Here is a 14,996-nt window from a genome sequence, read left to right on the forward strand (position 1 = left end):
AGTCCAGTCTGTAGTGCTTTTCCTTCTATATAGAAAGGTGATCCTATAGGCAGAGGCAAGCATAGCTCCATGAGTTAGAGGCCAGCCTGGTTTTCATAGCAGGCCAGTGGGGACTATATAGTGAGATCCTATCTCCACTGTCTAAAAAAAAAAAAAAAAACAAAAAAAACAACAAAAAAAAAAAAAACAAAGAAAGAAGGAAAGAAAAAGAGAAGAAAGTGGTTGATGTTGCCAACTCTAGCATTGCCACGACTCTTGTCCTTTACGTAAAGCCATCCGTAAGGTGGAACAAATCCACTGGAGAAAAAGAGATAGAGAACATAGGTCAGATTTCTTCCATGCCCAACTTTTGTTTCTAGAAGACCTACTTGAGAAAGTCTTCCTGGCACTAAAAAGTCCTGACCACTTGTCCTTGAGCTGAAAAATCCTGATTCCTGTCCTTGAACATGAGTGCTCCAAGAGAAGAATTAGAAGACCAAGACCGGGCCATCGTCAGAATAGCAGCTCACTTACCAGACCTCATTGTCTACGGAGACTTCTCTCCAGAGCGGCCGTCAGTAAAATATTTTGATGGAGTTCTGATGTTTGTTGATATTTCAGGCAAGTGCAAAGGGGACGCTTCCTTAATGTAGGTGAGCAGCAGGCTCATCTCAGAAGTCACATGCTGGTTATGGTGGCAGTGGGGACGCCATTTTCAAACCCCTAGGCCATTACAGCAGCACAGCAATTAATCTTACTGTGCACACAGGAAAGAGACCCCTGACCCCAGATGTCTCTCATCTTCCCTTCTCCCAGCTTTCAGTCACAGGCATGTCTTTAAGTGCACCATCTGGCTCCAGTGTCCCTGCCCCAACTTCATAGCCTGGTCCTCCAAGTCCCACACACATCCCCGACAAACTGACAAATTCAAGAGATGATCTGCTTGTCTTTACACCCTGATACTAAGACTGTTTCTTCTGAAGAATTTGAAAGACATGTGGCCTCTCAACCACGGGACAAACCAACAGCATCCGATGCGATGCTGTTATCCCTGTATATACTAAGAACCCAGAAGGAATAGATGGCTTTTCTTGACCCCTTGCCTACTAAGTGCTGCGTGGCTAATGCCTGGCCATCCACTAAGGTCATGTGACATTCTGCCCCTTTTAGTGGCTCCCCCTGCAGGCCAGTGAAGCCCTCTGCTAGTTCTGCATGACTCCTAGGAAACCAATGGCCGTTTCTTACAGGTTTTACTGCGATGACTGAGAAGTTCAGCACAGCCATGTACATGAACCGAGGGGCTGAGCAGCTGGTAGAGATCCTCAACTACTATATAAGTGCGATAGTGGAGAGTAAGTGTTCCGGTGGGGCTTTGCCGGAGAGGTTTTCAGATTGCTGCTCTGCTGGCGTCTGTACCATTACCTATCATTCTTCGTATTCTCCAGGAAATAGATATGTCCTTCTTCTGGTTAGTGGTTGGTTGGTTGGTTGGAGGTTTGGTTGGTTGGTTGGAGGTTTGGTTGGTTGGTTGGTTGGTTGGAGGTTTGGTTGGTTGGTTGGTTGGTTGGAGGGTTGGTTGGTTGGTTGGTTGGTTGGTTTTTGTCAACTTGACACAAGCTAAAGTCATCTGGGAAGAGGAACATTGAGAAAATGCCTCCATCAGGTTGGCCTGTTGGCAAGTCTGTGGGGGAATCTTCTTGATTAAGAATTGATGTGGGAGTTCCCAGAACACTGTGGGTGGTGCTACCCCAGGGCAGGTGGTCCTGGGTCATATCAAAAAAGCAATCTGGTTGAGTCATAGGAGCAAGCCAATAAGCAGCACTCCTCTCTGGTCTCTTTTTCAATTCCTGCCTCCATGTTCCTGCTTGAACTCATACTCTGAATTCCCTTTATGGTGGACTGATAGATATAATCTAAAACAAACTCTCTCCTCTTGCAGTCTTATTGGTCATGGTATTTATCACAGCAAGAAAAAGCAAACCAGGAAAGTCATAAGTACTTTTAATATGCTATAATACAACTAAGGGAATATGATCAAGTCTTACTAAGAACACTGCATGACAGAAAGGATGTTTTGTGTTAAAAGCCAGAGTCTATAACCCAGACTGACCTGACACTTACATAGCTATGACCTTGAATTCCAAGCAATCAATCCTCTTGCCTCAGCTTCCCAATACTAAGATCATAAGAACAAGCCTCAATACCTCGGATGATGTTCTTTTAAAATTATTTGTTTTTATTTTATTTTGTGTATGGGTGTTGTGCCCGCATCTCTATCGGCGCACAACATGCATGCCTGGTTCCCCCGGAGGCCAAAAGAAGGTGTCAGAGTCCCTGGAACTGGAGTTGGAGTTACAGAGAGCTGTGAGCTGTCGTGTGGGTGCTGGGAATCAAACCCAGCCCTCTGGGAAAGCAGCCAGGGGCTTGTTTTTAGAGACAGGGTTTCTCTGTGTAGCCCTGGCTGTCCTGGAACTCACTCTGTAGACCAGGCTGGCTCTGAACTCAGAGATCCACCTCTTGTCCACTCATCCACCAACCTATGCTCCCTTAACAGCTGGCCTACAGAGAGCCTCCTTATACACTGGGAAGAGGGCAAGGATCGTGAGGTCCTTCTGGGCACTGTTCCTTCTTGTTTCCTGATTCTTGTTTGGTTTGTTTTCCTAGTGCACAAACATGGTTCGGTTGTGAGGCTCGCTGTACTGCAGCTGAGGAGGCAGGCCTTCTTAGAAGTCACGAGATGTCATGTTTGATAGACATGTATTCTCTAAATTGTTATTCTCAATACCCCATTTCTACTCTCTCTCTCTGAGTCAGGGTCTAAGATTTAGCTCTATAGCCCAACAATCTGGCCTTGAACTCACAGTGATCCTTCTACAACAGCTTCCCAAGTGCTAGGAAGACAGGCATGTACAACCATGCTCCCAAGCCTCCTTCTATTTTAATGAATAATGCTCGTTAAAGAATCAGTTTAACTTAATTTTTCTCTTTTTTTCTCTCTTCTTATTCTTTTTTTCAGAAGTGCTGATTTTTGGAGGAGATATCCTAAAATTTGCAGGTACAGAATCTGACTGAAATGGGAAAGGGTGAAAGGAAGAACCGAGGAACCTGCCCTGTTACAAAGAAGGAACCTCAGGGAGGCATGGTCGGGGAACGGGTTGAGAAATGTTTGAGGCCGCACAAGCGTATGTAATGTTCATGCAAACCGCAGCACTGACCTATGGGGTAGGACCAATCCCCCAGAGTGTCTCTCTTAAAGGTGATGCACTGCTGGCCCTGTGGAAGGTGGAGAGAAAGCAACTGAAAAACATCATCACGGTGGTCATTAAGTGCAGCCTGGAGATCCATGGCTTGTTTGAGGCCAAGGAGGTGGAAGAAGGCATGGATATCCGAGTCAAGATAGGTAAGCGTCTGAGGCTGGCCATGGTGGCATATGCTTGTAATCCCTACCCCTAGGAGACTGAGGCAGGAGGATAGCTGAGAGTTTGAGGCCAGCCTGGGTGACATAACAAAAAAGAAACAAAAGATTTGGGAAAGAACAGATGCTACAGCAGTTGGGATCTGGTTTCTCACTCCTAGAAGATTCTGGCTTGGCCCTACCATCGTCCTTTAAAGTCGGGCTGACCAGAATGCAAATTTTTGCTCACCCACTAACTGTAAAAGGGAATTTGAGATGATCATGGTATCTATATAGTAGGCTATTGTAAAAGTGAAGTTGACTAGATATGATGGCACATGTCTATAGGCTCATCACTCAAGACACACGGGAAACTATTGTGAGTTTGAGGCCAGCCTAGGCTACATAGGAAACCCTGTCTCAAGGAATAAATCCTTTTGGGCTTGGAGATATAACGCAGTTAGTAGAGTGCTTGCCTGGCGAACAGGATGCCCTGGATCTCAAGAACCGTGTAAACCAGGTCTGGTGACAATGCATATAATCCCAGCACTCAGAAAGTGGAGGCTGGAAGGTAAATGAATCATGTAAGATCACCAGGGATGTGGCCAATCTACGATGTACAATTTGCTGAGCTCCTTACCCAGTGCACCCAATGTAATTTCTGGGTGGCTAATAAAGACTGTCCCAGCAATCTTCTCTGGTAGATAGCCCACAACAGATTTTCCAGGTTCACTCAGAGAGGCTAACGTAGCATACTTCTTAGAATGCTAATAACACAAATGCTGCACGGTGGCACATGTCTATAATCCCAGCACTTGGGAAGCAAGAGCAGAAGGATAAGGAGTTCAAGGTCAGCCTCTACTACATATTGAGTCAGAGGTTAATGTGGGCTTACATGAAACTCTGTCCCCAAAACAAAACAAACAAACAAAACAAAACAAAACAAAACAAAAAAAAGAACGACAGTAACCCCGGCACTCGTGTGTCTTGTGAGGGGCTAGAGGAGAGGTGTGTTTTAGCATCTTTTATATTTCCCTCTAGTATGTCTAAGCAGTAGTGTATTTGGGATGGAAAACAAACCATATATACTACCAGGGAAGTCAGAGTCAACAAATGAGCAGCGTGTGCTACCTGTGGGGGTGCACTGGGAAGTGAGGCGGGAGGATTGGTGAGAGTTCGAGACCCACCTAAGGCTATAGCCACAAACAGAATCAGCACAAAGAGCAAAGATGAAAAACAAACTTTGATTACGTTAATTACAGTAATTTAAGAGCACTCTGTCAAATGCAGTGTGCATATGTCTATATATATATATATATAAAATTTTCACATGCATGCCATATTTTATAGCATGTATAAAGTATTCAGTTACCAAAACCTTCATTTCTCAATTTAAAAGTAATTAGAGGAAGTCAGACATGGGAGTGCACGCCTTTAATCCTTCCCTCAGGAGGCAGGAAGAGCTCTGTGAGCTCAAAGACAGCGTTGTCTATATAGTGAGAGATGCTGCCTCAAAAAGGCAGAAAACAATTAGAGAAGCCATTGCTGGCATCAGCCTTCTGGCTTTCAAAAACCTGTTTCTTTCACCCTTTTAGGTATGGCCTGAAATTAGACCTAAGATTTGTTTTCAGTTGAAGCCTCAATGTGTGATAAAATTAAAAAATTTCCCCAAACAGAATTATCGACATTGTTTTTCTGTTTCCCTTAAGTGTAAATTGAAGAAAAGGTTAAATAATTTTGGAGATTGGCAGAATGCTTTAAGAAGAGTGTGGACAAGCTGGTAGAGGCGGCTCAAGCCTTTAATCCCAGCACTAGAAAGGCAGATGCAGGCAGATCTTTGAGTTCCAGGCTAGCCAGGACCACAGAGAGGAACCCTGCCTCAAAACATCTCCCACCCCACTCCAACCCCCCCAAAAAAAGTTTCACCAAAAGGTGAGAATTAGGAGTTGTGCTCTCTAGCTTTGAAAGAAGGGACATTTGGAACATCTGGAACCTGGAAGAGGCATTCTCTGATTTCTATGTAAAATCTTTTTTGTTGTTGTTTTGCTTTTCGAGACAGGATTTCTCTGTGTAGCCTTGACTGTCCTGGACTCGCTTTGTAGACCAGGCTGGCCTCAAACTCACAGAGATCCACCTGCTTGTGCCTCCCAGAGTGCTGGGATCACAGGTGTACAGTCACCATACCCAGCTCCTATGTAAAATCTTAAAAATTGGATTTTGCTTACAGGCTGTATAGTCACATCAAGATTCTGAGTTTTCCAAGATCCAGTGCTTCTGGGCAATCACCCAGAACTTGTTGCACAAACTCATTGTTTGCCTTCTGCAGGACTGGCCGCCGGCCACATCACCATGTTGGTCTTCGGGGACGAAACACGCAACTATTTTCTGGTGATTGGCCAGGCGGTGGATGACGTGCGCCTGGCACAGAACATGGCCCAGATGAACGATGTCATTCTGTCACCAAACTGCTGGCAGCTCTGTGACCGAAACATGATTGAGATTGAGAGGATACCGGATCAGAGAGCGGTTAAGGTGAAAGTGCAGCGTGGGTACTGCCAGGGTGTGCCAGCAGGCTGAGTCCGGGTTAGCCTTAGGACACGTCCAGTGGGAGGAGCCAGGGCTGCAGCGCCCATGAAGGAAATGCCCGCCCACCGCCCCACTGAGGCTAAAGGAAGCTGTGAGGTGACCTAAGGACAGTTGGGAGTTGGAATGTCTGATCCTCATTTGTTTGTTTGTTTGTTTGTTGAGACAGGGACCTCACTGACCTTGAACTCATTAAATAGCTAAAAGTGACCTTAAACACTAATCCTCCTGCCCTGACTTCCCGACTGCTGGGATTTCAGTGTGTGGCCCGGGAATGCTTGTTTTCTCTACCCAACAGCCTCCTAACCCTGGTGGCCTGTCAGCTCTTGCCCGGTATATCCCCATCTGGTTTTGCCTGGTGCCCTCTCCTGGGTTACTCTAAATTCCTGCATTTTGGCAGACAGGAAAACCAGTGTGGGGTCTCAGTGTATCTTTTCATAGGGTTCGAAGTTTTCCTGAGACCTTTTAGGCATTAACACTCTTCCTTTTTAACACTTATAAGAAAGAAGTGGGGTGAGACTCTCTCCTGAGAAACCTGCTCCCACGTTTCGTTTCAGGTGTGTACTGTCCTTTCTCTAAGACCCCTCTCTCCCTCCTCCCTCCCTCCGTCCCTGTCTCTCTCTCTTCTGAACATCATTGTTAATAACCTCCAATTCTGTATCTACTGCAGAAAGAAAAGGAAAGGGAAAAAGAAAAAAAAGAAGAGATAGAGGAAAGAAGGAGAAGAGGGAGGGAAGGAGAGAAGAAAGAAAGGGGGAAGTCAGAAGAGAAGGGATTATGGCTTTCTCAGATTTTACTTAAATTAAAATGTTCAGAAAGAGATTAAGAAGAACAAATACCCTCAGGGTACAAAAATATGAATGAGTGGTCCCTTGTATATACTGACCCGTATATACTGACCCTTAAAGTCTTAAAAAGTAATTGGGGGAAAAACTAAATTTTTGTTTATTTTATTTTATTTTTGAGACAGGATTTCTTTGTGTAGCCTTGGCTGTCCTGGACTTGCTTTGTAGACCAGGCTGGCCTGGAACTCAAGCAATCCACCTGCCTCTGCCTCCTTGAGCGCTGGGATTACAGGTGTGCCGCATTGCATCTGGCTTTCTTCTTTTCTTTTGAGCTAAAAGTTGAACGTAGGACTTAGGGGCTAAGCATATGTTCAGTCTGAGCTATGTCTCTGAGCCTTTAACATTATTTATTTATTTTTGCCTTTAAATTTTCAACAGAATTTTTTTTTTGGAGGGGGGGGTCAGTACTAAAGGACAGAACCACAAACACATGCTAGGCAAGCACCTTACCTCATTGATTTACAACCCCAGGCCTTTTTTTTTTTTTTATATTTTCACTTTGAGGCAAAACTTAGTAGCCCAGGTTGTCCTTAAATTTCATAGAATGGGAAATCCTTAGAGTTTTTGATTCTCCTACTTCAGCATCCCAGGTAGCTGGGATCACAGGCCTGCACTGCTGGCCACGGCAACCTGCCCCAGTTCAAAGTACAGTTTATTAACTGATGACCAGACATGGCGACATATACCTACAATCCTAGCACTTGGAAGCCTAGCCTTACAAATCTGAGGCTAGCCTGAGCTAGTCAGCAAGACCGTATCTCAACCAACAGCAAGCAAACAAACAAACAGGGCTGTGGATATAGCTCAGTGGTGGAGAACAAGGCCCTGGGTGCCATCGCCTGTGTTGGGCCTGGCGATGTGTCCTCACCGGGCCTGAAAAGATGGTAGCAAGCAGAGATAAGTGGATCTTTGTGAATTCCAGGCATGCCTGGTCTTTATACTGAATTCTAGGTCATCCAGAACTTCATAGTAAGATCTTGTCTCAAAAAAAAAAAAAAAAAAAAAAAAAGAAAAGAAAAGAAAAAGAAACAATCCCCTGTACTGAAAAAATACTCCTCCTAACAGTAGTAATAGTAATAATAACAGAGTGAGGCTTAGCAGCTCATACCTGCAATTCCAGCACTTGAGAGGCCAAGACATAAGGATGTCTGGAAGTTCAAGGGCATATGTTATGACCCTGGATCAAACAAAACAAAATCGGAATACCCTTCAATATGCCGTGTGTCCTACATGTGTGTCTTGTGCTAGACATTCAAAAGCATTACTTTCTGCTGTGAAATGATAATCCCAATGTCACACAACCCTCAGAATGATGAAGTTCACTGTTTGTTTTCTCCAGGTTAGCTTCCTAAAGCCACCCCCCACCTTTAACTTCGATGAGTTTTTCACAAAGTGTATGACTTTCATGGATTACTATCCTTCTGGCGACCACAAAAGTAAGTAGACCCTTGGCCTCCGTAGCGGTCAGTAGGGACCTGTGACAATATCAGCGGTTCTGGACAGGTGACGCATACCTTAGCAGAGCGCTGGCCCTTGACCTTGACCTGAAGGAGACAGGCTTTCATTTTCCAGAAGAGCAATGCTCAGTAGGTTCCCATCTTCCTCTCCCAGACACGGATTCCTATCCACCTTTTTCCCGACCCTAAGGAGACAAAACACAGAGCATCTTTGACTCAAATTTACTCTCAAATGCCTCATAAGTCTCTGTGTATCTATTTGTGTCATTTGTTTGTCTGTTCTTGAATCTCATTTTATTTGCCAATAAATATATATTGTATATGCCTGGGGGGTATGTGGTTGCTTACTCTTCAGGCTTTTATTTTAAATTTATCTTTAATTTTTTTTTGGGGGGGGCGCAGGCCTCATTACATACTGTAAGCTGGTCTTGAACTCTTGACCCTCCTGGCTCTGCCTCTCAGATATTGGAATTAGAGGCCCAGCTCCATTTTTAATTTTAAGAAATAGTTTTTTGTTTGTTTGTTTATGTTGCCTAGGCTATTTTCAAACTTCCTCAAAGGAATCCTCCTGCCTCGGCTTCTTGTGCTAAACTTGTCTCATTTCTCTGACTTCCAATTTCTACCTTCTTCCCCCATCTGAGAAAGTATCAAATCTACTAGCTACACCATTAACTAGAGTCTGGGTGATCTTTTCCTAGGCTTCATCGGAGATGTTGACCTTAAGTGGCTGGCTTTGGATTTTATTGTTGTTTGGAAGTTTTAGTTTAGTTAGTTTCTTTACAGTGTTTTGCTCAGGGCCTTGTATTCTGCTAGGCAGTCACCTCACCCCTGAGCCATATACTTTCAACCCCACCCTTGTGCAGGTGGTTAACTTTAAATTAATTCCCCTAATTCCCCTACCCAGATGTGTAAAGGATCAAACCTAGGGCTTTGTGTGTGCTAAGCAAGTGCTTTGCCACTGGGCTACATGCCAGGCCCAGATATTCTTGGGTTTCCTTATTGTTTTGTTTTCTGAGACATTCTCTTCTAGCCTCAAGTCCACTATGATATTGAACTGCTGGTTCTTGCCTCCACTTCCAAAACCTATACCAAGGCATATGCAGTGCAAATCTGTTAGTGAGTGTGTAAATGAGATGATGCAAGAACCGATAAACGTATAACACAAATAGATACATAGAAACTTACCAGAAGTTTAAGGACAAGCAGGAGTCAGAGATGGTGTGTAGCATGCCTTGCTGGTGTTTGGAAGATTGTAAGTGGGAATTGGTGGCCAGGGCAGGAAGATAGCTAGGTACTTAGAATTACTGTTGTGGAGAATGGGAAGTGGTATCTCACCTTCCAGTGTGGCTTTTGTTATTGTTGTTGTTTCAGTTTTGCTTTGTTTTGTTTTGGGAGTGGGTTCTTGTTATGTTGCCCAGGTTGACCTTGAACTCTGAGGCTCAGGCCTTAGCAGTCTTCCTGCCTCTTCCCTAGTGCTAGGGCTACAGGCACGAGTGCCACACTTGACTTGAATTAATCATCCCGTGGATATATATTATGCTCTGTTTTCCTGGGGGCTCTAACAATATTTCTTTTAGTTTTGCTTTTAATCCCCCAAATCACCTATCTTCACGGCCGTTTTGCTAGTTTGCTTCCCCTTCCTTACACGTTGGGGACGTCAGAGTGCTATCCTTGACTGCTCTAGCCATCTGGGTTCAGTCCTCACCAAATGATTCAATTCACACGGAGCTTCCACATGAGTGTGGTACGGCACCGCCTGCAGTGCAAAATTCAAGAGCAAATCCGCAAGAATCTTCCCAGGTTACAAAGCGCTTCATTAAAATCTGGCACTGAGCCGCGTACAACCAAATCTGGAGAAGTCCACACCCTGTAAGAAGCCTTCTGAGCATCTTCCTTGGCCCCCTTTGGCCATCGGTGTCCGGGGTCTCCCGGGAAACCGTAAAGGGCACTGCCCCGGGGAGTGGGAGCAAGAAGACTCCTGTTGCTAGCATTGCTGAGCCTGCCCTCTCCTTCTGCCCTCTTAGACTTCCTAAGGCTTGCGTGCAGGCTGGAGTCTGACCCTGAACTCGAGCTGTCCCTACAAAAGTATGTGATGGAAATCATTTTGAAGCAGGTATTTTCATAACCCAATGTGTTCAATTTTGAGGTGGCAGGAATCTGTCCTCGACAGTAAGAAAGACAAAACAGTAAACAAAACACAGAAGCTAGTAGAATGTTTCTAAATTAAAAAAAGCAAAAAACAAAAAAAGCGGGGGGGCCAAGTGGTGGCGCAGCGCACGCCTTTAATCCCAGCACTAGGGAGGCAGAGGCAGGCAGGTCTCTGTGAGTTCGAGGCCAGCCAAGGCTACACAGAGAAACTCTGTCTCAAAAAACAAAACAAAACAAAAAGACAACAAAATTTTTTTTATTTAGGTTGCCCCAAATAACATGTTCCAACATCTTATTTTCATGGGCATAGAACAAAAGACAGTCGTAAGTCAAGACACTTTTCAAGTATATTGCTGGGAATATCAGGTAGGTGGGTGATAGCAGAGTGGGGAAATCTGTGCCATGGTTCTCACGGTTTCTGATATTGTCCTTAGTTTTAGGGGAGCTAGGAGCTATGAGACCTCTTACATTAACACATCCCGAGGGTTTCATCTGGGATAATTGACAAGATGTTAGCCGGAACTCAAGAGGCAGACAGTGGGTGACTACTTAGGGGTCTGCAGAGGGCACAAGTTCTGGGTCTGTGGCAGTCCAGCTCTCCAATCCTGAAGTTCTACCAGTCAGTTAATCACCCTTGCAGACTCTTTAACTGAGGCATTTCTTTTCTGGGAATTTCATCTCCCACATTCACTATGTAGACGTGACTTCAAACTTTATTATCCAAACCAGGGTGTTAAAAATTAGGGGAGGTGAGCCAGGTGGTGGTGGCACATGCTTTTAATCCTAGCACTCAGGAGGCACAGGCAGGTGGATCTCTTGTGAGTTTGAGGCCAGCAAGCCTGGTCTACAAAGTGTGTCTGTTACACAGAGAAGCCCTGTCTTGAAACACACTCTACCAAGATAGAGAGAGAAAGAGACAGAAAATTAGGGGAGATGTGTGGCTCAATGGTAGAGCATTTGTCTAGCCTGTGTTTTAAGCCTCTGAGTGCCATCTCTAGCACTGTACGATCATAGGGAGAAAGAAAAAGAATGGAGGAGAAAGAGGAGGGAAAGATGGAAGAGGAGAAGGAGGGTTGCAGTTAAAGGAGGCATTATCAGTGCACACAGTGTGGTAGCAAGAAATGCGTGTTACCAGCGGTCAGCGGCTGGCCAGGCGTTTGCAGGCTCTTGGCATCTTGCTCAAGGCCTGGAAACAAGCACACACAGATCTGCAAGGTAGCGGGGAAGCTTGTTTCAGGGTAAAGTGAAAGCGTGGAGCAGAATCCAGGGCATGACATCAGCAGGCCACGGGAGTCACAGAGAGCACAAGGGCTCTGCCTGTTGTTTGGGCCTTCCTTTTACAGGGTTCAAAAGGAAGAGGAGTGTGACTGCGAAGGGCTGTAATATGGGCAGTTCTCTAATTTGATTGACAGATTAAGTTGTAACACCATTACTGCACGGGTCTCTTCTCATAACGCCTCTGATTTCAAGCATGCCCAAGAATGCATGTGCGTAAGGTGTCAGAGCATGGATTCTCCCTCAAGGTTCACTTAGAAGACACAGTTTGCCTTACTGCAAATGCATTGCAAACTAGTGTTGACCAGATCCATTCTGGGCTGAGCAGCACCTCTACCCTGACCCTCTGACAAAACTGGAATACAACTGGCTAGGATATGTCTGAGTTGATACTTTTTAGGGGGAGAAAAGGCTTATCCCATTGTCTGCTGTAGAGCGGGGTGTGTGTCTTAAGTTACCAAAGCAACTGACAGAAGAGGCTTCCATCGTCCCGCAGTTCTGTGGATCTCACACCGTGATAGCTTCAGGTGTCTCTGAGTCTCAAGAGGCTTTCCTTCCAGCCGTGACTTTGGGCACGTGTTAGGGTGGTGTGGAAAGAGTCTGCTGCCTAGTGCACACACGGCAGAAAGCCGCCCTCTGCCTTGCAGATTGATGACAAGCAGCTTCGGGGCTACTTATCTGAGCTCCGGCCCGTGACCATCGTGTTTGTGAACTTGATGTTTAAAGAACAAGACAAAGCAGAAGTCATAGGCTCGGCCATCCAAGCTGCCTGTGTGCACATCACTTCTGTCTTGAAGGTCTTCCGAGGCCAGATCAATAAGGTCTTCATGTTTGATAAGGTAAGTATGAGCTACAGAATGGGAACCCTACCAATAATGCAAGATTAGCACTTTCAGCCAAGGACATTGGTGAGGTAGAGAGAATAGAGGGTGGGATATTTATCGTAGGATACCAGTCTTTGTAACAGCTTATACACGGCCAATGTGACAGGTGGTGTTCTCAACACTTTACCTAGATTAAGTAATTTAACCCTTGCGATTACTCTTTATTATTGTTGTTTGAGACAGGGTCTCGCCATGCAACTCTGTTTTGGAACTTACTCTGTAGACCAGGCTGGCCTGGAATCAGATCTGCCTGCCTCGGCCCCCTTAAGGGCTGGGACTAAAGGTGTGTGGCGTGATGCCTGACTTTACAAATTTTTCAATCATGTTTTATTTTTATGAGTATATGTGTTTGGGTGCATGTGTGCCAAGGCATGCATGTGGAGGTCAGGACACAACTTTCAGAAGTCACTTCTTTCCCTCTACCATTTGGGTCTGCCTTTACTCACTGAGCCATTTTTCTTTTTTTTTTTTTTTTTAAGAAAAAAATGATTGTTGTTTTATATACATGAGTACTTGTTCTGCATGTGTATCTGTGTCTAACATGCATGCTTGGTGCCAGAGAGGTTAGAAGAGGAACTGGAGTTATAAATGAGTAAGAGCTATTACGAGGTGCCAAGAACTGAACCTAGGTCCTCTAAGAAACGAGTCATCCCTCTAGGCAAACACACACATATACTCTCTCTCTCTCTCTCTCTCTCTCTCTCTCTCTCTCTCACACACACACACACACACAGCTCAGCAGGAGCTCTCTCTGGAGGAAAGATAAGTTCTTCACAAGGACAGGCGCTGCACTGAGATGGTGCCCTAGAAGTTACCCAGGCACAGGACAGATGCTGAGGACACCGGGGTGAAGCCTGATTCAGAAAGGGAAAATTGCTGTGGCACTTGCTGCTTAGGCTTTCTGGCTGGTGCAGACTGAGGCTGTGTTTGCTGACTCTCACCCACAGGGGTGCTCCTTCCTCTGTGTCTTCGGTTTCCCTGGGGAAAAGGCACCTGATGAGATCACGCACGCCTTGGAAAGTGCGGTGGATATATTTGACTTCTGCTCTCAGGTCCACAAAATCCGGTGAGCGTCAACCCTGGTCTCATCTAACAGTTCGTTGGAGGTCTTAAAGGAACAGAGAGGGCTGGGGTAGAGGAGACTGGAAAGAAGAGAATGAATAACTTGGTTCAGTGCCTCAAATCTTCCCTTCCCAGCTCTCAGCTATGTAAAACTGTCCTATACTGAGTGTAAAAAAAATTGAGTTATTTATTTGAAACAGCCTCCCCGCCCCTTCCTATCCCATTTTCCACCCTCACCACGTCTCTGCTCCTCGTCTTTTTTGTAAGTACTCATCATTGTTATCTCTCTCTCCTTATGGTGTCAGTACCGTCTCCATCGGCGTTGCCAGCGGCATCGTCTTCTGTGGGATTGTTGGACACACTGTGAGGCATGAGTACACAGGTGGGTAGAGCCGACCTAGTTTCGCTCCACTGTCAACAAACACAGATTTGTGAGAGGGATTAAAAAAAGTGAGATAAGGGCTCAGCCCTTAGAGTCTTTCCATGTTGCTTTGCCCACTGACAGTGCCATGCCTGCAGTGTGTGTGTGTGTGTGTGTGTGTGTGTGTGTGTGTTTGTGTGTGTGTGTGTTTCTGGTGCCATGGGTGAGTATAAGCAGTATGAGGGGACTTTCCCAGCACCCACAAGGTGGATCACAACCATATGTAACTTCAATCCCAGTGGATCTGATGCCCAATTCTGAGGACATCATACATACATGCAGGCAAAACACTCATACATACAAAATAATAAAACAAATAAATTTATTGTTGTTTAGAGACAGGGTTTGTCTGTGTAGCCCTGGCGGTCCTAAAACTCATTCTGTAGACCAGAGTGGCCTCAGACTCAGAGATCTTACTTGCTGTTATAGTAAATAAATGATAAATAAATGCTGTCGGTCTATATAATGTTTGTTATTAGCTCTATAATTGTTATGGTGTTATTATTTAACCTGCTCTCATAATCAACAAGACATAGACACCTGTTAGATTTTATAATTGCCTTACTTATGTTGGGCCAGGCAAATATTTCACCTACACTATATCAATAACCTCACCATCCACCTTTATCTGGGCTACCTTCCATCCATAATCTTATGAATACTTGCTTATATTTTTTATCTCCATCCACACCATCCTTGGGGGCCTTCCTCCCAGCCCACCTGGTTCCTTCTCCACACTAACCCACTAACCCACCGTGGTGTCCTCTCTTCCTGTCTTTCTGTCTCCCTCCCATGATCCTCCTGTCCTCAGAGCCCAGGAACCTTAGCCACGCCCACTTCCTTCCACCCTGCCCAGGTACAGGCCTTTTAATCAACCCATCATGAATAATGTCTTAGTGAGATTTACACAAGGATAGGGCAGTAACCAGATCCCGAGGGCCAGTAATT

The 14,996-nt window shown here is 45.2% G+C and overlaps 1 protein-coding gene across 1 annotated transcript in view; it reads left to right on the plus strand.

The window, feature by feature from the left end:
* Positions 1-217: 217 nt before the first annotated feature.
* The window catches only part of Adcy10 (adenylate cyclase 10), a 67,914-nt gene continuing 53,135 nt past the window's right edge, over positions 218-14,996 (plus strand). Inside the window, exons 1-10 of the mRNA XM_021658265.2 lie at positions 218-600; positions 1,227-1,331; positions 2,996-3,034; positions 3,236-3,379; positions 5,700-5,905; positions 8,141-8,237; positions 10,283-10,371; positions 12,329-12,520; positions 13,513-13,631; positions 13,933-14,009. Coding sequence (XP_021513940.2) covers positions 447-600; positions 1,227-1,331; positions 2,996-3,034; positions 3,236-3,379; positions 5,700-5,905; positions 8,141-8,237; positions 10,283-10,371; positions 12,329-12,520; positions 13,513-13,631; positions 13,933-14,009 — 1,222 coding nt within the window. The 5' untranslated portion in view covers positions 218-446. The remainder of the gene's footprint in view (positions 601-1,226; positions 1,332-2,995; positions 3,035-3,235; positions 3,380-5,699; positions 5,906-8,140; positions 8,238-10,282; positions 10,372-12,328; positions 12,521-13,512; positions 13,632-13,932; positions 14,010-14,996) is intronic.

The sequence above is a fragment of the Meriones unguiculatus genome, chromosome 11, assembly GCF_030254825.1.
Source record: "Meriones unguiculatus strain TT.TT164.6M chromosome 11, Bangor_MerUng_6.1, whole genome shotgun sequence".
NCBI classification, from domain to species: Eukaryota; Metazoa; Chordata; class Mammalia; order Rodentia; family Muridae; genus Meriones; species Meriones unguiculatus.